At 43.2% G+C, this 25,120-nt stretch overlaps 1 protein-coding gene across 1 annotated transcript in view; it reads left to right on the top strand.

The window, feature by feature from the left end:
- Window positions 1-25,120, top strand: part of LOC125284134 (glucocorticoid receptor-like) — a 63,818-nt gene that overhangs the window by 17,625 nt on the left and 21,073 nt on the right. Inside the window, exon 3 of the mRNA XM_048227922.1 lies at window positions 22,868-23,034. Within this exon, the coding sequence (XP_048083879.1) occupies window positions 22,868-23,034 (167 nt within the window). The remainder of the gene's footprint in view (window positions 1-22,867; window positions 23,035-25,120) is intronic.

The following is a 25,120-nucleotide window of genomic DNA, read 5'->3' as shown; positions in this document are numbered from 1 at the left end:
GCTGCAGGCAGGCTGGGGGATGCATAACATAACTGGCATGTGTAAGGTAATGGTAAGGTAAAAGCAGCGACCGAAATGCAGTGTTGAAACACGTGTATGAAAGGTATTAAATATGCAAACACAGATCTGGTATAAGCACTGACCCCACCCCCGCCCGAAAAAAAATCTCCCGTTTTTGGAAAGCTAAATGTTGACAGGTATGGCTTAGACTGTTTGTCCATCATAAAAAAAGTTTGCTTTGCATACCACTGAGGCGTTTGCTCATGTTTCTTTTTCTTTTACCAACTCTTTCTCTCTTTTTTGTAATTCTCACACACAAACATGCACACACAGGCTCACACAGTTGCCCTCTCTTTGTTTCACACACACACACACACACACACACACACACACACACACACACACACACATACACATACACAGACACACACACACACACACACACACACACACACACACACATGCACACACACACCCTGGCTAGTGGCTAGTCATTTAATTTTAAAGGAGAGCTGATATTTTAAATGTTCTAATTCTCCGCCACCTCTCTATTCCCTCACAGGATGTGCCGCCAGCTCTGAGTTAGACTCGTCCTCCAAATTGATCATTTTCAAAAGATCAGCGACTCTTTCTGTCACAATTCTCAGCTGGAGTCTGTTCAGCGATGTCCTCTGCTTTAGCACGGACCACAGAGCGCGGCTGCGCTAATTGCACGCTACACCACTTTGTGTTTTTGCTCCAGCCGAAATGAATGGGCTTTTCAAACATAAAATTAGTCCTGTCTTCAGAGGAAATGTTGCAAATAAATGGGTTTCTCTGAAGAAGAAAGCATCATTAAAGAGGTCTATTTTTATCCCCAGAGAGATGAGGCTGTTAGTTTGAAAATAGTGATTGTCTGCTAGAACTGGGCAATGGTCAATGGGGTTATGGACATTAGTAAGTAATTTTTGTGTGCGTGAGTGTTTGCATGTGGCAAATGGATTTTCAACTTAATCAGGCAGTGTGTTTGTAGTCGGGCGAAGAGTACATTGTTCTTATCGATTCGTTTCTCCCGGCCTGTTGATTTGGGGAGGCAGGAAATGTATGTTGCGTCATCAGCATCAAAAGTGGCTCATTTAAACCCAGAAGCATGATCTCCAGTGAGTGTTGCCTTTGCTCCAGCTGAGCAGTGGGGCCAGCGGTGGCAAGGTTTATTGATTTTAATGCAGATCTTTCCCTGAGCCTGTTGCTATGGAGAGCTATTCAGGGTTGTGTGTGTGTGTGTGTGTGTGTGTGTGTGTGTGTGTGTGTGTGTGTGTGTGTGTGTGTGTGTGTGTAAGGGCTTTCAGATATAACCTCCGGAGTATATGCGGAGGTTTGTCAAACGGAGGTCCAACCCTTCGGGTGATTCAAATATGATGCTAACCTGCGGACCTTATACTGACCTTATACGGACCTATGTGTGAACGACATACACGCACATTACAGAATCTCCGTGTGGTTGTCGAGTGAGGGGTGGGGGCTCGCAGAGTTCGCAAGAGGCGAGATATGACGCAGAATATATGCGGCCGCTGTCACAGCTGCTGTTTTTGTTTACAAAATGTATGCATTAGGCTATGTAGGCTAAAGAAGAAAAATCTATTGTGCGTAGGTTAATACTTGAAGTAGTCACGTAAGTGCACATACTTGAAGCTGACGTACAGTATATGTGTGCTTCAAATAAACACATTTATCTGTTTTCAACATTATGTAGCAGAATTACAGTACTTGGCTATGGAAGCCAAAGCTGGTTTGCGTTGGAGAGAGCATGTACGAACTTGTAGGCTTTATGGTCCCAGCCAATTCAGTAGGCTAACTCAAGACTTCAAAGCCATCATATACAACGTTTTTAAACAACAAACAAAATACTAACATAACAGTGAAGGGGTTCGTTTTTTCATGGTTTATTTTTCCAAAAGCATCCTCTCCCCATTTACGTAAGGAGCTTGGAACAAAGTTGGGTTTTCTTCATTTTCATTATCGGGCTCAGCAGTGAGGTCATGAGAAGGCTATCAATGAACAGAAAACCGATCTTGTTGGCTAACAATTTATTACATATTCCTGTTATTGTCGTCAACGACGTCGTTGTAGGCTACCGCATTTTCAGTGCCTTCTGCTTAGGATGATTTGGTCTTTTGAATTCCTTTGGCCTTCCGATGCGGTTCTACATCAAGGTCTCTTGCCGTTCCCTTCATGTGTTCTATCACATGATCTTTCTGCCCTCATTTACATGCAGTAGCTCCGTGATGTCTGTGTCTTTCCAGGTTGGAGATTTTCTGGACAGCACTATGCCACTCCGTCACTCAGTCAGATTTAAGTGCCCCCGCCAAATGGACGCACGAAAGAAACGTCATTGACACGCCCTCTCACTAGGTCTGAATTTTAAACCGCATGTTCTACGCTTCGTTCAGACACAGCACATTTTCATAATGTCCGGAGGAAATACTATGAGGGGAGCAGTAGAACAACCGGCTAAGTTCGGACTTCCATATGACCGTTTATGCAGGGGCGTCACTAGACCTTATTCACTGGGGCACGTGCCTTAGTAAAAGTCTCCTGTGCCCCAGTAAAATTCTAGCGCTGCTCTCGCTGGAAACGGCATTCATGAGCGCATCTCCGTGCCTGCTTTAATCATGGCTCGAGCCTGTCACTTACCAGCCAATAAAAAAAACCAACAAGGAATAAAGAAAGGGGCCATAATAGCCAATCAGGAAATTGCACCTCTGTAGCAGGGTAAGATTGAACGCAACAACCAATGAAAATCGTTCACATGATTCTTCCGAGTGTTTCGTTGTACTGCACACACATACACTGTGGAATCCGCTGGAGCTCGTTACATCACTTTGAGCAGAGTAAGTCGTCCCTTGTTTAATGTTACAACAAATTCACAACTTGTTTGACAGAAAAAATTAGTTGATCGCTGTTAGAGAGTGTTGCCCACATAACTTGCATCTGTTTTTCAATGCTTAGCGTCATTGTAGCCTAAATTTAGCAACAGTTTACCAGCTTGTGCTCTCTCCCTCACACACACACACACACCATGCTACAGTAGGCTGCATGCACACATGCGGACAATTAATGATTTATACGTATACTGTAGAGAGAGTCCTGTAAAAGTAGCCTATACTGTTTGTGAAGCTGTCCTAATGTAAAACTAAACATAGCCTTCTGATAAACTATTCAGAGATGGACATCAGAGGCAGAGGGAGAGGAACAGTGAGGAGAGATGAGGAGGATGAGGGAGGTATGACAATTTTGCCCACATTAATGGTAACATTAACATTTATGCTGGTAATAGCTAGTGCTGTGATTTGATTAATGGCTACATTTGCAAATTATCACCAAAAGTCAGTATGAAGGCTTTAGTAGGCTATTTAAGCTACAAAGAACTGCAGTATTGCCAGGATGTCTATAGGACCCTTGCCTGGGAGGGAAGTATATCTCAATTTTGACTAAAAATAAGCTTCCCTTGTGTTAGTAGGAAAGCCTATTAAATTCATGCAGTGAGTATAGGCCTACTTATGCCTATGTGTTTGGATGTTGATAGTGGCTGCTACAACAATTGAGGGAGAGAGTGCTGAAGGAGGAGGAGAAGAAGGTCGAAGAGAGGGAGAAGAGAGGGGAGAAAGAGCACAGGCTGGGCAGTCCAGTACCAGGCAGGGGGAGGAGGAGGAGAGAGACAGGCAAGAAACGGATGAGAACATGATGGGGGCTAGACGTAAAACTATTCAGAGTATGGAGGAGGATGTCTGTGACCTAGAGGAGATATGTGATGGTCCAAATCAGGCTAGCCATTTATTTCATATTGCGTGCACAGTTAATTTTTTAGTTTTTTAATGTATTGGGACCTGTGCCCCAGCAAAGCTCTAGGTCTAGAATCACCCCTGCGTTTATGTTGTGTTCTTGTGTGTGTCGTGGGGGTTGGATGATGTAGCTTTTTGTGTGGTAGGTCTGTTTGAGAACACATCAGATGTTGCAAACCTTTCCGGTTGTTGTAAAGGTCTATAAGATAGAGATCATCTCTTGAATCAAGACAGCCTCTTCAGATCCCAGTAGCCAGAGCGCTAAATCTTACAGTGCATCTACCACATGGTAGCTAGGTGATATCTAGTGTGATATTTAAGTACACTTACATAAAACAGCATTTTTAGGTTTGTGCCATTTTGTATCACTAGTGCAGTGCCCATAGGAAGTATGTATTCCTATAGTGGAGTAGAAGATTTTTCAGTTATGACCATTGTCGTGACCCATGTCTCCTCCCCACAAAGACATGTCTTAATTGTATATACACATAGTAACATACAAAATACAAATATAGTTGGACTATAAATTACCAGAAAGATGGGGGAAGGGGGCATAACTAAAATCAAAACAGTTGAGTTTTTAATTTAGGGGTGGGGTGGATTTCCAGAGAACTATGTCAAAAGTTGGTTGCGTGCGCGTGCTTAAGCAAAAACAACATTGCTCAGAAAGTGGCGCTTTTTCTTTGTTTCTTTGTCTAGAGCAAGTATGCGAAGTCTGTTTGATCTGCCAACTCGGCTGGCGGCAAAGTAGAATTGTCCTGAAGAAACAAATTGGGTTACTGATAGTGTGTTCTTCACAAATATTCGGAAATTCGGAGATGAAGTGAGATTACTCAGCCGTTGGAATCCAAAGTGTGTTTCTCGGTGACTGACTATCATCAAAGTGAGACCTAGCCACACAATAGACATGGGGTGGAGCTCCCCTGAAACTGGTCCCCTTGGAAACAGTTAGGGTTAGGGTGCAGTGCAGCGATAAACGTCCTACGTAAATAAGCATATTTTGAAATATGCATTCAAAAATCATCAAAATTGAGATTGCACACCTTTGTGCCACGCGCAAGCCACATACGAAATCTTAGGTCAGTCTGACAAACGGTCAGCGAGATATGCGTGCCACAGACATTAGGACACACAGACGCTTCTTGCTTTATAGATAGATGATGGTATAGGATCAAATGTGAAGAGAAAAGGGAACCCTGTGTTTACTTTGGAGCTTTATGCTCTGTATCGAAAGCCCAGTAAAAATTTTGTTTTTACGGCAGATGTCACCAAATACAGTATGTCACTGAACTGCATCACTCAGCTAGCTACCTTGTATCACTGCCAGCGATATCAGAGAGAACTGTGAGACAAATGCCTCTTTAAGTTAGCCTCAACAATGACCAGCCTTGTTATAATGATGTGGAAGAAGCTTGTAAGTGTAGCTAGGCCTACATGCTTAATGCGCCTCTAACCTCTAATATGGAACATGCTACACATGGGCTAGCCAGTAATACTGCTTAAGCTTTGTCAATGTTCTTGTCAAAGGCAAGTAATGGGCAATTGATAGACGAGAATTTGCTTTTTGTGTATGTTCTTCAGCAAGCGCAGCCGTAAGGTTAAAACTGATTGCTTACACTGGTGACCAGGTAACTGATACCACAGCTTGGGGTTAAACCTCCATTACTTGTGTGTATTGGCAATACAAATATGGCTTAGATAGGAATGCTAGATAACATAAAGGCTAAATGTTTTTCTCTGCACATGTTCAACTGCGCTGTGCCATGGTATGTTTCAAGCTAATGTCCAGCATGTCAGTTTTTTTCTCTCTTTATCAAGCTATTTCCTTTCCCTTTCTCCTTCTCTTTCTCTTTTTTCTGCTCTCTACCCCCGTTGGCCTGTCTAACTCTGCTACCTTATATAATCTCTGCTTTGAGCAACTGTATTCTCAGAATTCCCTTTCTATGCACAGTGCTGAGTTGTGAAATTAGGTCAGGGATGCATTGAAACATTTGTCCACATTTGACTTGATTTTTTCTGTCGACAAGTTAACAAATCCGCACGTAACACACACATACTATACACGAACACACACTTAACACACACTGCTACGTATGAACTCCCCTCTTGTGTGTCTCTTTAGTATGGGGCTGTAGATATTCCCTGGCAACACCTTATCAGTGTCTGTTTACAAGTGTTTGTGTGTTAGAGTGTGGCCTTGTATGTGTGTTTGCGTGTATGTGTGTTTGCGTGTGTGTGTGTGTACGTGTGTGTGTGTGTGTGTAATAAAAAAATCTCATAAGGCAGCACTTCATGATTTGCTTCAGTAAATGATTGACGAGAGCAAAATTACATGGCCCACTCGGGCTTCAACTCCCCCTGCCTTCTGCACTGTATTTATCAGCCGACAGATTTGCCCCGCACTTGCCTGTGTCCTAATCGACTGAGGTTAAAGTTTACCGTCAGTAAGGTTAACAGTCTGCCCAGCGCTGGGCACTTACACAGAATCAGGCCGTCCAGAACTAGTCTGCCCAGGGGTTCCGTGCCAAGTGGCAGGGCCAGGGCCACGCAGTTTAAAGGTTCATTGTTCGCACTTCTCCACATAAGCTGAGATAAGTTGGCCACAAAGGAGTAGTAATGTGATCCTGACTGTGTGCTGTGGACACGGAGGAGGATGCTGAGGGGGTATCACTGTGTCAAAATTCTTTGTTTAAACCCTCTTTCAATTCAAATATTAAGCTAGCTGTCTGTGGTGTGTATGTTTTTTCATTCTTTTCAACCTTTAGGCCTATGTCTATCTCTCTCTCTCTCTCTCGCTCTCGCTCTATCTATCTCTATCTCTATCTATGTGTGTGTGTGTGTGTCCTTGTCTCTGTCTTTGTCTCTCACTTTCTTGCTCTTGTTTCCTCTTCCTCTATCTTTCACTCTGCCCTCTCTCTCTCTCTCTCCCATTGATTATGGTCTTGGCAGTAACAGTGCTTGGATGTAAATGAAGTTGTTGCAATGTGAAGGGTGCTGCAGTCTCTCGATCTCTCGCATCGTCTTTTTTCACACGCTTTTTGACACGCTTTTTTGGTCATATATATCATACACCTTTGAGCAGCACCCTAGAGGGCATCTCACATCTGCGCTTCATTCAGCCTCTTGGTGATTCCTGTCTGTTCACCCCAGACCCTTTCATTCCCCTCATTAGAACGGGAAAAATAGCCGCCCCTTCTTTTCTTCTCCGCACGCATAGCCTACCATTACCGATCTTGAAATTGCACGTCACGGTTGAGAATAATTTGTGTCATTTTGTTGTTGTTTTGTTTGGAAAAACAAATGGCCAAACAAACAAAAAAAACAACAGCATGACCAGGGGCATTGCTTTGAAGTGGGTCACAGGACCTGTAGTGCCAGCAACGGGCCGACACATCTCTCGGTCTTGTGTGCTGGTGGTGCGTGTGTGTGTGTGTGCATTGCATGTGTGGGTTGATACAAGGAAGATGGTGTGGAATAGATGTGTTTGTAATGTGTGCGTGTGTGTGTGCATGTGTGTATAACAGCCTCCAGGCCCCATGCCAGTCAGACAGGGCCAACTGAGGACACCAGCTTGCTGCTATTAAGAGAAACTTCCTGAGGGCATGGCAGGTGACTGGATGGCACCTCCGACTCTATGTCTTTGTCTTTCCCCCTCTCTCTTTGTCTCTCTCTCTCTCTCTCTCTCTCTAAATATATCTCTTTATTCATGCTCACTTTATTCTGCTACCTGTCTTTCGGTTGGACTTTCCTCATCATGTTCTTTTTCATTCCATATGAATACATTCTTACCTGTTATGAACAAAAACAAAACAAAAAATAATGTATGTGAATAACAGGTTGGTGTTGTTCAGGTTACAGTTGAGATAAATAAAATTACCATAGCCAGAAACTTGTTTTATTTAGCCTAGTGCTTCTCATTCTCATTCCTTTCTGCACACACTGCTGGTAGGCAGCTTAAATGTAGGCCCCTGGCCTTTAAGTAAGGAACCTTTGCAACATTATGAAAATAATATGCAAACAGGGAAAACTTTTATCGTCAGTGATCACATTAAACCAGATGTCATATTAAAGCCTTTATTTGAGGTGAATAATTCTTGACATCCCCGAGGAGCATTTTTAACCTCTGGCTCAAGCATAGAGTGTGGCATTTCAGCTTCTATGGCATACAGCCACACAGGAAAAGGCTCATTTTTACACTTTCAGCATGTGTGAGTGTGTGTGTGTGTGTGTGTGTAGTCATGCAAGTTTTGAAGGACTGTCTGAGCCTCTCTGTGTGTGGTAGCATAATTTATTGAGGTCTTTGCTCCACTGTGTGTGTGTTTGTAAGTGGGTTTACATTAAGCCCCGTGTTTGCTGAGATTGTGTTGAACCACAGTTTGTGGTGTGTACGGATATTGAGCACAGCGATCTCTTTTGATCCCTGGTCCTCATTCGCCTCTGGGTGGGCGTACTTGGGGAGTACTGTGACTATGGGTCGTAACCCAAGAATTTTTAAATTGTAGCCTCTCCCATTTAGCTTGTACTGCACGCTACCAATGGAGCTGCCAAATTTTTTACCTGTTGTCACGGCAGTGACAGTCCCCAAAATATGCCTTATTGACATGGAGTCAGACTGCTGCATACACTCTGCCATCCAATATAGACCACACACACACACACACACACACACACACACACACACACACACACACACACACAGGCGCTCACAGGCGCTCACTCACATGTGTCCAATTTAAGCCAGCATTAAATATGATTGTAGACTGACATGAATGAGGAGCATTATGTATTGTGCAAGAGTGCAAGAGCACACACGCACCTTTCGCCTTTCCAAAAGCGAGGCTGCTTCAAGCCTGTTTGGGAGATGTGCTGGATATTTTTGAATGGTTTTGTGAGCTGGATCATGTGGCATGTGTATTTCTGTAAATATTTACTGTGTTGACAGTCTTAAAAGCACAGTTCTCTCAGAGCAATGGGAAATGGAATGGAAAAATACAATTATCCATTTAATTTGGCAAGTCTGGGCAGATGCATGGCAGACATTGTGAAAGCAGACACTTTCACACTTTAAAAAGTGATGTGATTAAATATTTAAATGAGAAACATTTTAACAGAGTGTGTCTCACTGTGTGTCTCAGTTCAGCTCACTCTTGACTCTTTACAGGCAGAGCTGCTGAAATGGTGGTAACCTATGTGCGAACTCAACCTATTTGTTTTCCGTTTCCTTTTTCCTTCTCCTTTTTTGCCATCTTAAATAAACACATAACCAATGGCCTCTTAAGCGGAAAAAGAAGAAAACACTTTTGAACGCAACTGGAATTGAGCAAAGTTTTTTTGGGGGGAAAGGGAAGTGTTGACCCAAGGTGCTTTTTTTCCCTTCCTTCTCTCTTTCTCTTTCTCTCTCTCTCTTTTCCTGTTCCTCCTTTTTCTCTCTTTTACTTCTTCTGTAGTCACATACAATAAACAATAAAGTGTCCGTAGGCTGTGGCTGTAGAATTAGGCGATAAATGAAGGCTAATAGCCTGCGAGGCCGGGGCCAAACGGCCAGCTCGCTCCCATCTGTCTGGCTTAGAGCAGAAGAGGTGTCAGGCCCTAATCTAATCTGTGGGAGCAAAGTGAGGTTCCCAAGCGCACAGCGCCCAAATGTTTCATCCGCAGCCCCGGGTAATGAATGGGCCAACAGCGTGTGGTTATAACACACTCGACTCTCACTGGCCTGTCGTGCCTCCCCCCACATATACACACACACACACACACACACACACACACACACACACACACACACACACACATATACACCCCACCCTCCCCAAAAACCACTGTGACAGCCAGCCAGTGGTGGTGTCTTTATGCCGGCTTTTAAAATAGCACTGAGCCAAACCGGGTGAATGCATAGCCTAGATGCTTGGCATTAGGCTGAGAGATAGATGGATGGATTGGTGGTTAAAAGCAACATGAGACGAGTGCTTGATTTGTCCCTACAGCACCCACCCACCCCTGTCCGAGGGCAATGCCTGGCACAACACACAGCACAGCCTCTAAAAAGAGTTAGGGGCAATGCTAGTGCCTAAAAACAAACGTTGTAAGGTGAACTGTATTAGTTAACACACGCCATCCCAGAAATAACACCAAGCCGAAGGCAGGTAACTCTTAAAATACGGCTCACCACAATTAAACAGCCTAACTGGAAAAAAAAGGAAAAAAGTTAGTCTAAAAGGAATGTTGTTTGCACAGCCTGTTAGCGTTCCATAGTGTAAAGGCCCAGTCAGCTCAAACACACTGATTACCATTAAACACCATTGGAACACCTGGGGATTTCTGGGCTAGAGTAACAGCTTAGATTTGCACGGAATAATACCTGCATGTTTTTATAGAGTGCTCTGATCAAACAAAAGCATTGCTTTTGCCTCTGCATAGCCTACACTATGAAAGGTTTGCTCTAAAATTGGGATTCACACCAATATGGCACCATATGTTGTGCACTTTGTGGCAACCCTGAGCAGTAAATAGCCAGAATGAAGTAATACAGGATGCTGGTGTGGTTGAGGTACAGTGTTTGACAATAGCAGCTTCACTGGTCTTCACCACTGATCAAGCCACAGCCACAGTAAGTCACACAGATTGGAAGAGGGCATTTTAGCCTTACTCAAGCAGCCTCTAATTCAGACTGTTTTCACAGGCTTTCAGGGTTTTATAAAAACAACTGTTTTTGCCTGTCATCTGTTTGATAATACTGTATGAAGATGTGTTTTATTATTTTTTTAAAAGAACTTTTCTGGTAAAATACACGTGACGTGGTGACGTATTTTTCTGGTAAAATACACGTGACGTACATTTGCAGTGTCTGTCAGTATAATGGTTCATGGCAGTGATCTTGAGATCAGTCACCCTGGCCTATATCATTATAGCCAGTCTGCTGTATCGGTTGATTATGCAGGGCAGTCCCTTAAGACCATTGCTGTTCAATCAAAGGGGAACAGAAGTGTCAGTCTTAACATTTTAAACAGGGAGGAGGTGTGATCAATATCGCATGGATCTCTAAACTCCAATGCTTACTCACAGCTGAAACAGCCTTTATTAGCTTGAAAATTCCAGCTACAAAACATGCAAACCAGTGTGCTATCAGACATCTAACTACTAGGGGTGGGCGATATATATCGTCTGCGATAATATCGTGATTGCTGTTTTAACGATGTGCAAATTGACATTATCGAGTGTTTAAATTACTTGGGGGGAAAACACTCGAGATCATGCATTGAACCCCCATACATTCACTAAGCCAGGAGGTGAATGCGAGAGAAGCCCCTGGCTGCAGCAGAGCAAGTCACGTGATTGCTAGTGGTCCACGTTGTCACTCGCAGCCTAATGTTTATTTTGCAAGTCACGTGGTTGTTAGTGGTCCACGTTGTCACACGCAGCCTAATGTTTATTTTGTGCGGCTACTCCGTTCAAGTGGCATTGATGAGTTAAAGTCACGGTATTATATGTAAACATTAGGCTAGCCTTTGAGTATTTTAATAGTCAGTTGTAAACAAAGAAGTCTTCTTATGTTACCTTTTTGTAAATGGACTGAAGTTCGCTCTAAATATAAACTTTTATTGATTATGCTTACCGTTAGCATCTCTATGGGATTTCTCATATACATTAGCCATAAGCTAATGCATTAGTTTCTATTCTGTAAGGTCTGCTTAGTTTTACAGTTTTTTAAAGGATATCGACTAATAATCGTTGTCGTCAAAATCACAAAAAATATCGAGATATTATTTTTTGTCCATATCGCCCACCCCTACTAACTATTAGTTTCAGGATTCAAATGAAATGACATTTGTCCCCATATACCCTCAATGGTGACAGAGAAGTCACAGTTTAGACTGTTTAATCCAATTGAAATGCTACCCTGTAGTAAGTACATGTTGTTCTGACAGATGTGGTGTGAAGTGCCCTTGAACATACAGACAACACTCATGCCCTCAAAGGGTTTGGGATCATCAGGAGGTCGTTTGGCATGTAATTCGGACACAGAATGGAATGCACATGACATGTGTTTGCTCACAGAGCTGGTTGGGTGATTGGATTAGTAAGGCTTTACATTAACCTAGTAACCATAACTTCCACTTAAATTCTATACTTAACTAGCCTGGCCCCGTCCACCTAGAATCTTCTTTCAGGAAGAAGAAGAATATCAGGCAAATCAGCGACGAGAGTGGGAGACGAAACCAAAATCTATTGTGATAAACAGAAGCAGAAACACCTGCAATGTCAAAGAATGCAGTTGGTAAAATGGAGAAATTTATTTACAGCAAAGGTAGACCCACATAAATTGTTTCCTGACTGTTGATGATGTTTATTGTCAGTTTTGTAAAGTTTAGGTGAAGTAGGAAGTAACGTTAGGAATCTGATCAATGTGATTGGTAAGGCCAATGATTTCAAAGTTACTGTAGTGCCCGTCATGATGCAAGGTTTGTGAACGTTTCCCAATCAAGAGTCACCAGACTGAGTTTGGATTTTTCCAGGCTAATACTTAACACCAAAAGGCTAACTACAGGACTTTCATAACAAAATGTGCCCTAATGCTGATGTTTATGGTTTGTTCATGACAATTATGTGAGTTTAGATATCCTGTTAGTAAACTGTGTTTAATTATTTAGCATAAACAAACCAGCATTTAACGTCACTCGTGGTTTATTGATGGTAACGCTTGTGTTTTGGTCATGTTAATTAATGCATCAGCTGAAGATAGCTGAGGGAAGTCGAGGAAAGTGTTATCATTACTTTTTAATTAAACAAATATCCAAGCCTCTGGTGGCCTTTGTCCAATGGTTTCTACCACAGGTGCATATTAAAAGTTAAATTCAGTGTTATTCATACTATGTGCACATATATGCATTGCATGAATTTATCTACTCAATCACAACACAAGCAAGGAAACCACAACCATCTTGAGAATTAACTAATCACAAAGTGTAGCAACCATCTCGCTGATTACAAGGCATGCTGAAAGTAGCCCAACTGGGTCTTTCGCGAGCCTGATGGTGCACTAATGAATCTACAAACAGACTCTGATGAGGGGCTCTTTATGTTTTTTTTGTGTGTGAATGAAATTCTCTGTCCTGTTGGCAGCCTCAATGGAAATTAGTTGTAATGAGAAACAAGCAGAGGATATTTGACTAATCGTCTTTTATTAGCTGTTGAGAACCAACACAAACAGAAACCCTTGCACCCTTGAGGAACACACTTCGTTGTTCTTCCAGATTAGTCATTGGTAATAAAGTAGTAATTTATGTTTAGAGTTATTTGTTTGTGTGTGTGTGTGTGCGTGTGTGTGTGTGTGTGTGTGTGTGTGTGCCTCTTTCTGAAGCAAAACTAGAAGTAATCTCCTAAGATGTGTTGATATAGGGATCCTTGTTTTTCCTTTTTTGGGTAGTGCCGTGGTCGTTTGTTAAATTAGCCAATCTGGGCTGCCGTACCACACGTCACACGAGCAGAGGAAAAGTGCACATAGATTTTTTTCTAACCTACACGGACACAAAACCAAACCACACAGGCTACATATAGCCACACACCACCACACCCACGTGTGCACACAGTATGTGTGCATACAGGAACATATACTGAGCATACACACAAAGCTTTCTCTTGCCACTTGGGAAGAAGCTCTGAAGTGTGTATGTCTGTGTGCGTCTATGAGAGAGGGAGAGAGAGAATGTGTGTGTGTGTGTGTGTGTGTGTGTGTGTGTGTGTGTGTGTGTGTGTGTGCGGGCGCGAGCGCGCTTGCGCTTGCGTATGGCTGAGGGGAGGGAGAAAAAGAGAGAGCTGTCTCTGGGTAGCTGAATGGATAATCCCATGATCTGCATGGCCTCGTTTGTACACCATGCGTGGCGGGCGACGCCATTGGCTGAGACCGGGCGTTGGGTGCACACTGCCTCCACAGTAATGTGAATATTATATAACCCCCTCAGCTCTATCAGGGGAGAGGGGAAGGGAGGGGAGGAGGTGGGGTGGGAGTGCGCCAGCACCAGCGAGAGATAGGGACAGTGTACGTGGGGGGAGGGGCTGAATATACTGAGAGAGAAGGGGCGAGAGCAAGGGAGTGAGAGAATAGCAATGTGAATGAGACAAACAGAATAGAATAGAATTGAATGGAATAGAATAGGAATACATATTCCTTGAAAGGCACAGAAAGAGAGAGGGAATTGTGCTTGTCTTAAATAAATAAGCCTACTACTGTTCTAAGCACATTTCCCTCACATGCACACACTGAGCTCAGTAACTTAAGTCTTCCCATTGAACAGCAACGCTGTCAAAGGGCTTGTGTCAAGAGTCTATTCTGTGCGGAAAATGCTGTGCTTGAGACTCGTATCAGCTACCCCCCCACACCCCCATCCCTAACTCCAGATAGCTGTAGCTGAAATCTTAAAGCAGTTGAGCAAGTTTATATGTGTTTTTTTGCTCAGTTCTGCTGGTGATTTATTGAGAATGGGGAGGCCAGGTGAAGTTGAACCTGTCCAATGCGAGCTCCAGCAGTGGCAGATGTACTGGTCTCGGAACATTCAAACTATTTGCCTTCAGGTTGACAGTGAGACAAGAAGCTGCAAAAAGGTGACACTGACTGTAACGTGCGCGCACATTTGCAGGGGGGGAAGTGGGGACCGCTCAAGTGCTCTCTTCATCCTGGTAGTCTTGTTGGAGAGACTCAGGAGCCGATGTACTAAGAGAATAGTGCCAGTTTTATGCTTTATTTGTGCCTTAAATCACGGCATCGTACATACAGACTGCATGAGTGAAAGCGTGTTTTGCAGGGCACAGGAAAGCTGTCAGGCTAGCTGCACTGTTCATACTGCTTATGGGAAGGTTGAGGGAAAAGTTTTAAGTTTTTTTGATTAGCTTTTAATGTGTTATTTTCGCTTCATCATGTCATCCACTTTCCTATCCCTGCTAGACTATTAAATCGGATATAGTCTATAACTGCCCCCAAAAAAATTCATTTAGTCATAATTTGTTTTGCACTTCATTTCTCTGCTAAGAAAAGATTATTGTAGGATTCATATTAGTCCAAAGTTCTGTGTCCTGTACTTGCTTTTTTTCTGCAAATGGCCCCCAAAAATGGAGCTATTATTATGACCGCCGCGCAGCGAAGCGGCGGTCATATAGGTTTAGTCAGATTATTTCTTTTTTTTTTCTTTTTCGCGATGCCCAAATTTCCGTCAATGATTCCCGGGACACTGAAAGACCGGGTACACCGCGAAACTTGGTGGGCATGTAACCCCACATGGATAGCATGGAACCATCGCTTTGCGTTTTGATCTGTAGCCCCCGCTAGACTGGACCCCCCGAAAGGAGGGTAGGGCGGACACAGTTTTCTGTGAATATCTCGAAAACCGTAGGGTTTAGGAGGACCATTTTTTTTGTATGTTGATCTCAAGGGGCCATGTCAACCCATTCCATAACCACTCATTTTTAAACACAAAAAAGTAAAAAGGAGGTGTTGTAATTAAAGGTATCTGTGACGTAACATGGTCAAAACTGCACGAAATTGGAAGTGTAGGATCATTATGACACCCTCTGTATGCACGCCAAGTTTTGTGGAATTCGTTCATGGGGGCCACACAATAAATTAATTTACGTTTACTATACACCAACTGGCCTGTAGGTGGCGGAGACAGTTTTCTTTGAATATCTCGAGAACCGTAGGGGCCTAGGAGGTCCACCTTTTTATGTATGTTGGTCTTAAGGGGCATGTCAACCCATCCCATTACCACTTATTTCATGTATAAGCCACCTAGTTAAAATTGAAAAAGCAAAAAAATTAGGTGTTTTCATCACAATATCTCTGGCTGACAAGGTCAAAACTGCACGAAATTAAAAGTGTAGGATCATTATGACACCCTCCGAATGCATACCAAGTTTTGTGTGCTTTCGTTCATGGGCGGGCTTACTATAAAACAATTTATGTGTACATTTAGGATGACCATTTTTTTCCGTATGTTTGCCTCCAGGGGTCATGTTAACCCATTTCATGTGCACACATGTGCACAAACAGATACACACACACACACACACATACATTCACAGTAATCATCGTATGACACATACTCACACAGTAGACATATGTACGCTTTGCATGCACAGGCACATGAGGCACACACACAAGCACACACACACACACTCACACACACACACACACCCACACACATAACATAAACATAACACAAACAATCAAGAATTTCTCAGAATTATGAACAGGCAAGATGGAGGTGGGGTTGTATAAAATGAATTTTACATGTGAAATCCATGAACTAATCATGTTTTAGTACTTGTTGTCTAGCAGATACCAGTGAGAATTGAGTGTGGATAATGCAATTTAGTGAGACAGAATCATATAGGCCTTTCAGCGTGATTTCTTTTTGTGGAAAAAATGTGCTGGACTGGGCGGCGGTCATATTTTGTACCGCTCTGCGGTACATCTAGTTTCAAGCCAGGTTGTGCTTTCTTGACTTGCTGCACTCTCTCTGCACTTCTCTAAACTGCCTGCCATGCTCTGGAGTCTTTTTGTGCGTCTCTCTATGTTTGTCCTCATGTAACTGGGCCAACTGCATTGAGGAACTTGGGAAGTGTACATTTTTGTGTAAACCCTTGGGTCTCGACTTCCTCCCAGAGTATGAAGAGGCCTCTGCCCCCCTTACGAAATGCCAAAGGCTCACTGGGTCTCTAAGAATGCTAATGCTCCATTCATTTCAGTTACCTTATCTCTTAGTTGTTGTTGAGATGAAGGTAAGTAGTTATGCAGGTTTGACTGAAACCTTTTGACGAGCAGTTTCAAACTAATTTCTATGCTGCAGCTTGGCAAATGGAAGTCATTATTTTGTCTCTCTACATTACTTTCGCTCCACTACACCTTCTCATCTGCTTCTACCGTTTATTTTTTTCCCCCCCGTAAGATGTTTTTAATGCCTTAACTTGAGCGTGTTCTGGAAACAGAGAAACGGATTAAAAATTGTGTGTGTGAGCTGTTTGATCACAGACTGCTTCAGCGACTGTGTGGCCGCTCTTGTTGTTATTGTTGTTTTTCTTTTTCTTTTTCCCGTGTGTTGTTTGCCTCAGCTGAAGCTCAGAGAACAGCTGAGGCAGGAGGAAAGCATAAGAGGCATGTGGGCGGAGACATTACAGAGGTCACTGCGCTGCATTTCATGTTGTGAGTCTCTCTCAGGCTTCGGTTGTGTGCACGTGTGTGTGTGTGTGTGTGTGTGTACGTGGGTCTGCTTGCATTTGTTGTGTATGGCACAGATGTGTTTTCATGTTCTCTCTCCCTCTCTCTGTTTGTAATGTGTGCATGTATGTGTATATCAGCGCATTATAGTGTTCCATGGTGTGTGTGTGTGTGTGTGTGTGTGTATATGTGTGTGTGTGTGTGTGTGTGTGTGTGTACGCGTACGGGTGCGTGTGTGTGTGCGCGTAGCCATGCAGAGCGTTCTCTGCCTGTGGGAGTGTTTCTAATGGAGTATGCCCATGATGTGGCGAGGATTCATCTGCCGGAGGACGTGGGTTGGTGGGGAAGGGGAAGGGGGATGTGCACGCCCCCACCCCTGCTGGTCACTGCGAAGAACTACGGTGACACAGTCTAAGGGGGAAATAAGGATCCTGTGGAGAAGGCTATTTGATTTCTAACAGAGTGTTAAAAATGACCTCTCAGTCTCCAAAGAGGCTATTGCCAGCAGACAGGGGGCTCACACAGCCAATAATAGTGTTTATTTTCTTCCTCTCATCTCTTGACAAAAGTGGCATAGCATAGTAGAAAGTGCTTCAATAAACACTTTAACTCTCTTTACAATCCTGCATCAGTAAGCTGTATCAGGCAGGGAGAGCCTCAGATCTTAGTGTCATTGGTGCGCTAGGTTATTGATTAGTTACAGAGCGAGGGACCATTTTTTATCTTTGTCTTCTTTAACTTTCACTAGCCTTTCTTTAGCTTTTCTTCCCCCTCACTCAAAGTTGGTGTTCCAAATAAGTTGGTATATGCTCGCACTATGTTCACCTCTGCTGGGAAGGTGTCCTCATGTTGGCACAACCTCAGGGAGTGGAACGGCATGATATGCTGCTGCCTGCTTGGTCCAGTGTAAATGTAGATTTGCATTTATAGTCATGTGCCATGCAGCAACGATAGCTGTTATCATGTGATTACGGTCACAGTGAGAATGTCTTGGCTCCCTGCCACGGTCCTGCTTGAATTAAAGCCCTCTCTCTTTCTCTCATGTGCACACACTCTCAGCTCCAAGCTGACTCTCCTGCACAAATCCAACTGGGCTTTCCTCCCTCTCTGAGAAGAGGCTTCTATTTGGACACTGTGCCGTGAAAGAGTGCCTTTACGTATCATGGGTACAAGATGCAGCACGTTTGCGACTATGAGTCAATGGTGCATTGATGCTGGAGTGAAGTGGGCTTGGTTGTTGATCGGTCACTGTGGGAAATCCTCTTCCTATAGCACAAGGAATTTAACACCTTGCCTGTGTATGTCTGCAATTTATATATTTGCAAAAAATACGACTGAAAAAAAATATGGAGTATTGACTGTTGACAGATGAATTTTTTATGAATTTCATGGATTTTAACAAGGCTGCAAAATGTGTAAAAAAGCAAAGGAGATCTAGATGCATTTTGAATGCACAGTCATTCTCCCTTTTACCAGTGATCAGTACACTGTGTCTGTCTGCCTGTGTCTGAGGAATGCAGGCAGCATGGATCCTGATGAGAAAACTAGTCTGCTGTGGCCCACTTTTTAGTGAGCATGTGTAGGTTGTTGAAAGAGGTAGGCATCATAAAAGGGTGCCATAATATTGCAATTGTTCCAATCAGTTGTAAATGGTTGTATAAATGGAGCACCCTCATGGCACTTATCTATCATGGTAGATCTATGTGTTGCATTATTCAGGGAGTTTATAACCTTGCAATGACTGAGGCAGGGACTGAGCCTGTGATTCTCTGTGCATAGTAAGGTAAGGTAAGGTGCTCTTTGTGAGTGAGTGTCACAGTGATAGTGCAATGGTGATAGTGGTCATGGTGATAGTGCAAATGAGTAAGTCAAACAGTGCAACAGTGCAAGAATAAAGTCTATATATCTATATATATAACTATTTTAAGAAAAGGTATAAGTGTGGCCACAGTTCGGCTGTGGCATGGAGGGAGGGGTTATGCATATGTGCTAATGTGCTAATATAGCACGCAAACAGTGAGGCAGAAGGACAGTGGTAAAAAGTGGCTAGTGGACAGACAGTATCCAAACATGGAGGGGGTGAAGAGGCAGACAGACTATGCAGAGAAGTCTATCTCTCCTCCTCCCTTAAGTGAAGCATTCACCAGTTCAATGGCCCTGGGGACAAATGACTTCCTCAGTCTGTCTGTTGTGCAAGGCAGTGAGCGAAGTCTCCAACTGATCAGGCTCTTCTGCTTTACAATAGTGCTGTGGAGTGGGTGACACTCATTGTCCAAGATGTTGATCAGTTTGTTCAGGGTCCTTTTGTCAGATATTGAATTGATGCAATTCAGCTTCCACTACAGAGCCAGCTTTCCTTACCAGCCTGTCAATTCGCCCCGCATCCTTCTTCTTTGTGCTTCCTCCCCAGCATACCACTGCATAGAAGAGGACGCTGGCGACAACAGACTGGTAGAACATCCTGAGGAGCTTGCTGCACACATTGAAGGACCGCAGCCTCCTCAGGAAGTACAGCCTGCTCTGCCCTTTCTTGTAGAGTGCATCAGTGTTGGCTGACCAGTCCAGTTTATTGTCCACCCGATACTTGTAGGTGCTTACCACCTCCACATTGACCCCATCAATGGGGACTGGTAGCAGAGTGGGCTTAGACCTGCGGAAATCCACGACCATCTCCTTGGTCTTTGAAGTGTTGAGTTGAAGATGATTGAGTTTGCACCATTGCACAATTGCAAATATGTACTTATATATTATATGAATATGTACTTATCAATGTGCATTTTAAGCCTTTGTTGGACCGTAACTAGATCATCTTTCACTTGCTAAGTTGAGTAGGCTAAGTTAGTTAATTGATGTGAATGAACGACAAAATACTTCCACACCAGCAGGGGCGGAGTGGGGCACTAAAATCCACCGGGAAAATTCTGACGGCACCGGACTCCCATTTGCAATAACGTCAATGGTTTAGCTACGCTAACCTTTCTCGATGCCTTCCATCCATGTGTAAAATAGCAAGCAACCACGCAAATCCGTCGACTGTCAAAAATCCTGTAGTTTTCCCATAGACAGTAACAGTTCTCCTCGAACTTGATCGCTTGTAGGGTCAAGCCATTAGACAAGGGGCCACTCATTTATCCCCCTACATTTCTGTAAATACACTTGACCTGCAATCGGTTCATTGGATAAACCAGAAACTCATTCCCCATTCCCAGGAGGCTTTGCTCCATTCTAGCCTAGGCCTGCGTTCATTTAAGAACAAACAAACAAATTATATTGTCATTTTTTTTCATTTATGACCATGAAAGTTCTGTAACGCCTGAATAAGACAAAAATGAATTAAGATAAAAAAAATTAAGGCTAGCCTTCACAAAAATCAGCATGGGAGAAATGAATGTGCAGGGTAACCATGAATGACATATAGACAGTGAGCGAGTGGTATAAATATTGGTTGGACTCCCTTTAAATTGAAGTGTAGATTTTCGCGGAAATGTATACATGAATATTTCATGAACGACGCAGCAAAACTCACGATCTTCCCGATTGCCACTCCGCCCCTGCACACCAGTGATTTCAGAGTAGCAAGAGGGGCTTCGATATTGGTTGGACTCCCTTTAAATTGAAGTGTAGATTTTCGCGGAAATGTATACATGAATATTTCATGAACGACGCAGCAAAACTCACGATCTTCCCGATTGCCACTCCGCCCCTGCACACCAGTGATTTCAGAGTAGCAAGAGGGGCTTCGATTTTGGTCCGTTGATGTGTATTTTTAACTGGCTGCAGCCTAAAATTAGAGGAGTGTTGACGCCGCAGTTCAGCACGTGTTTGTGTGTGTGTGTTTTTTTGCGTCTTGGCATACATGACATTTACGTGACATTAGGGGTGTGGCTACATCGTGACACACCCCCAAATCGAAATTGTGACACCCCTAGTCCTCAGATACCTTTTTTGTTTGTTTATTATGTTACAATACGGTTAGAGATCCTGCATTAGAGTTTTAGAGATCCCCCATTCATGGGTGCTGAAAATATCCTCTCTGGAATCCTTCCCGTTAGTGGCCAGTTTTAGGTAGCCTGACTCCGCCTGTCTACGTCTTACATTTCCCTACAGTACTCTGTCTGAAATAGCTCTCGTTCACATCATTTACTTCGGCAACTTGTCTCCGAACCAACCAGCGAACAGAGGGCGTTCCTGAGAGCGATTACGTTTAAGTTGCAAGCCTATCGTTATCGTTGTGTCCCCCATGGTTAACATACGTCATTACCAAACGTTAATGATTGAACTCCAATGATTTCAAACTTCAGACAAGCGTCCACCAACCAGGAAATAAACGTTGCCTGTTTGCCAATGGATCTAGGCCAGACTCACTGCAAAGTCAGAGAGTCTGGTATCCAGGCTAAGTTTTAGGGATCTTGGGCTCCAGATCAGAAGATGTAGGCTGACAGTGACCACTAAGCGACCAACAGTTGAGCATAGCCCACAGCAGAACAGCATAGAATTGATAGCCGTTTGAGGCCATAGCCGGCTCGCCACGGTTCTTAACGACATTATCAAGGCCAACTAAGCAAAGCTCTTAATCCAGCCTTGTGTAATCGCAGGCCCGGGAGAATGTGTAGTACAGGGACAGTGCAGGCTGTGTATGGGGGTAGGTCAAAGGGCACGGCTCAAAGGGCTCTCTGCATGTAGGCTGTGTGCTTCAAATGGCTTCAGCTCCACATACTGTGCATAGTACTTGGTGTATCCATTTAGTACTGTATGAGAAGGTACATAATGTTCTAGTAATTCAGTCACCAACGTGTAGGAACTTAGAATGTACTATTGCGGCCTTGTTAAAAGTTTTGGGTGCACCTTAATGAGTAAGTTAGGCACACCATTGCAGCCACATAATATGTGGGGTATGAAATATTATATCTAGTCGCAGTGGCAGCCGTGGCCTACTGGTTAGCGCTTCGGACTTGTGACCGGAGGGTTGCCGGTTCGAACCCCGACCAGTAGAAAGCGGCTGAAGTGCCCTTGAGCAAGGCACCTTACCCCTCACTGCTCCCCGAGCGCCGCTGTTGTTGCAGGCAGCTCACTGCGCCGGGATTAGTGTGTGCTTCACCTCACTGTGTGCTGAGTGTGTTTCACTAATTCACGGATTGGGATAAATGCAGAGACCAAATTTCCCTCAAGGGATCAAAAGAGTATATATATTTATTACATGGCTCTTCACAAGATAAGTAGAACGCTCCATTTGCTTGAATGGGATTTCCCAAAGTTCTACGGTAAAATATATTCATGTAATTACCGCTGCAAACATATAATTACCGCTGTCAATGGCAACGGGTTTTGTGCTTCTGATACGTCTTCCATATCACTAGGACTGGAACTTCATTCAAAAGTGAAAGCAGACGGTTGATCAGCTGTGTTCTAAAGAATGTTTGATTCAAATTCAGCGTGTGTTGATGCAAACTATTTGTTTCTCAGCAAATGCCACGATGAACGGTAACAAATAGGCTAGGCTATGTAGGCTAAAGTCATATTGTGGGGAGTTTATTATTTCGTTTTTTGGCAAGTAGTCATTATAATAAAAGCGGGATAATGTAGAAGCGCCCGGTCATTATGGGAAAATAAGTCCCTTCAGGGCGAACAAGACCCCTGGCTGGGCGTCGGGTCCGGTTAAGCCCTGTCGGGACTTATTTTCCCAGTAATGACCGGTGTTCTATACATTATCCCTTACTTATACTTATACTAGTCTTTTGTCATTCTACAGATATGCTGCAGTAAGCTAATGATTCGTATTCCTATCGATGGTCTTACAGTATCTGTTCTCATATCTTCTCTCGCCTATGCTCTTGTGTTCCAGCCCTCCTAACAGACCAGAAGCCAATGGAGCTGGTGGAACTGCAGCAGCTAAATCGGGTGGAGCAGCTCATAAGATCTGCCTGGTCTGTTCCGACGAGGCTTCGGGCTGCCACTACGGCGTCCTCACCTGCGGAAGCTGCAAGGTGTTCTTCAAGAGGGCCGTTGAAGGTAAAAACAATGGACGGAGAGCCGCAGGTTACAGGGTTCAGAAGGCTCAACGAGTCTGATAGGTGTTGAGTAATCCTTTTATTGACTACTACAGTAGAGGAACGCCCTCTGTATGTTTAATTAACTTTCTGTTCCGTCTTCCTAGGGTTTTGTTAACACAAGCTTTGGTGCTTTTGTGGTTTGTGTGTGTGTGTTTTGTGTGTGTGTGTGTATGTGTGTGTGTGTACAGTATTTGTGTCATTGTTAGGATACCAGATTGTGGATCCAGCCAAACTGGTTTTTTAGAAATTAAAATTACAGCCTGCTGGGTTCGCACCCGTATTATAGATGCATTATGGCCAGTGGATGACCTATCTGTTCGTCCTAAAGGTGTGGTATCAGTACAAACAAGACTGCATGCTTATGCACAGTGAAGGTGTGTGCTGTTATTGGTATTGGGAACAAGGGGATTCAGAAAAAAGACAGAGCTACTTACAGTATAGTCCCTCCCCTCTCACTTTTTTCACATTTTGTTGCAGCTAAAATCAGTCAGTATCACAATGAAAACGTGATTTGTGGAGACTTTGTTCATTTATTTATTTATGAATACGGTACTTATTATTTTGGATTTGTCTACCACTCTGAGGTGGAATGTGAAATGGCAGACTTTATCAGCTCCTCTTTTCACAGAGATCCCTCACTCTCTTTCAGTCTCTACAGATTTCCTTTTCAGACTCTACAGCAAACCCACAAACCCATAGCTGACAAGAGACAGAATGAGAGAAAGAGAGGGAGAGAGAGAGAGAGAGAGAGAGAGAGAGTAAAATCATTAGTTTTGTCCAGAGGCTGGTTCTCCTTGCAGGAAGTTGCCCTAAACTGAGAGATTCCTCTCTTGGGAAGGACAGAGGGTGACCAAGTGGTCAGCAGACAGTTGTGTGTTGCACTGTCAAGTCCCAGGCTCCTCTTCTAAAAGTGTATTTATACCACAGATAGCGGCGGGAGTACTTGGCCTCCCCAGATTCAGACTCAAGGTTTAGCCTGGGAGGTTTGTACTGTGGCTCCACCTGTCTGACAGGTTCTACTGTGGCAGATGTTGTGCCTTACAGTTAGACATGTACATGAGACTTTTAGCACACAGTCTGATTTCAGCCAAATTATGAGTGTTGATAGAAATATGCAGGGTTAGTGACAAATCAAGTATCATACAACTAATGATAGCGTTCAGGCATTGGCAGGAATAATAATAATAGTTTCAGGCAGCACTATGAAAAGAGAACCATACATATTAAATGATCTGTGTTGTGTTCTTTTGATATGTGTGTGTATGTAAGAGGGAGAAAGAGTGTCTGTGCACGTGTCAGCCATTTAAGTCCATGCTGCATGCGTTTTAGCATTGAAGTGTGGTCGTCCACCTCAGGACTGGAAAAGCATGTTTATTTCACACTCACTCACAGCTAAGATCAGTTTTACAGTAAGCTTTGTGATAAGCATCCTCATTTAGATTTCTGTATTTTCTGAATTTTCTGAATTTTGTATTCGATGCATTAAGGTCAGATATAGTACTGGAAAAAGAACCATATTTTTTTTTTTTGTAATGCAAATTGTTATCTTTTCATCATAACAGCAATGTATGATGATTTATTTATGATAATGCTTCTATTAACTTGTTTTTGTGATTTTAGGAACATCAAAATACATATATAAAAGATTAGAAACTGTATGCCTGATAACATTAATAGATTAGATTAGATTCAACTTTATTGTCATTGTGCAGAGTACAAGTACAAAGCCAACAAAATCCAGTTTGCATCTAACCAGAAGTGCAAAAAACCAGAAAAGTGCAATGTGATATACAAAGTATAGACAGGTGGTGCATAGGCAAGAAAATAAATATAGTGCAGTGTAGACAGTAGTATGCAGTTGGTTTACAGAAGGTGGTTTACAGTAATGTAAATTAGATATAAATATGTGCAGTGTATTAGCAGTTACTTTATAAGAGCAGAATAAATATGGCTATGAGATAAGAACAATGTTTGAACAACATCTACAGATATGTGCAATGTAGTAGCAAAAAGCTCAAAAAGACAACTAAAACAACATTAGTATT

The sequence above is a fragment of the Alosa alosa genome, chromosome 2 (genome assembly GCF_017589495.1).
Source record: "Alosa alosa isolate M-15738 ecotype Scorff River chromosome 2, AALO_Geno_1.1, whole genome shotgun sequence".
Taxonomy (NCBI): Eukaryota; Metazoa; Chordata; class Actinopteri; order Clupeiformes; family Clupeidae; genus Alosa; species Alosa alosa.
Note: the sequence above shows the minus strand (reverse complement) of the source record. Positions and strands in the feature narration are given on the sequence as shown.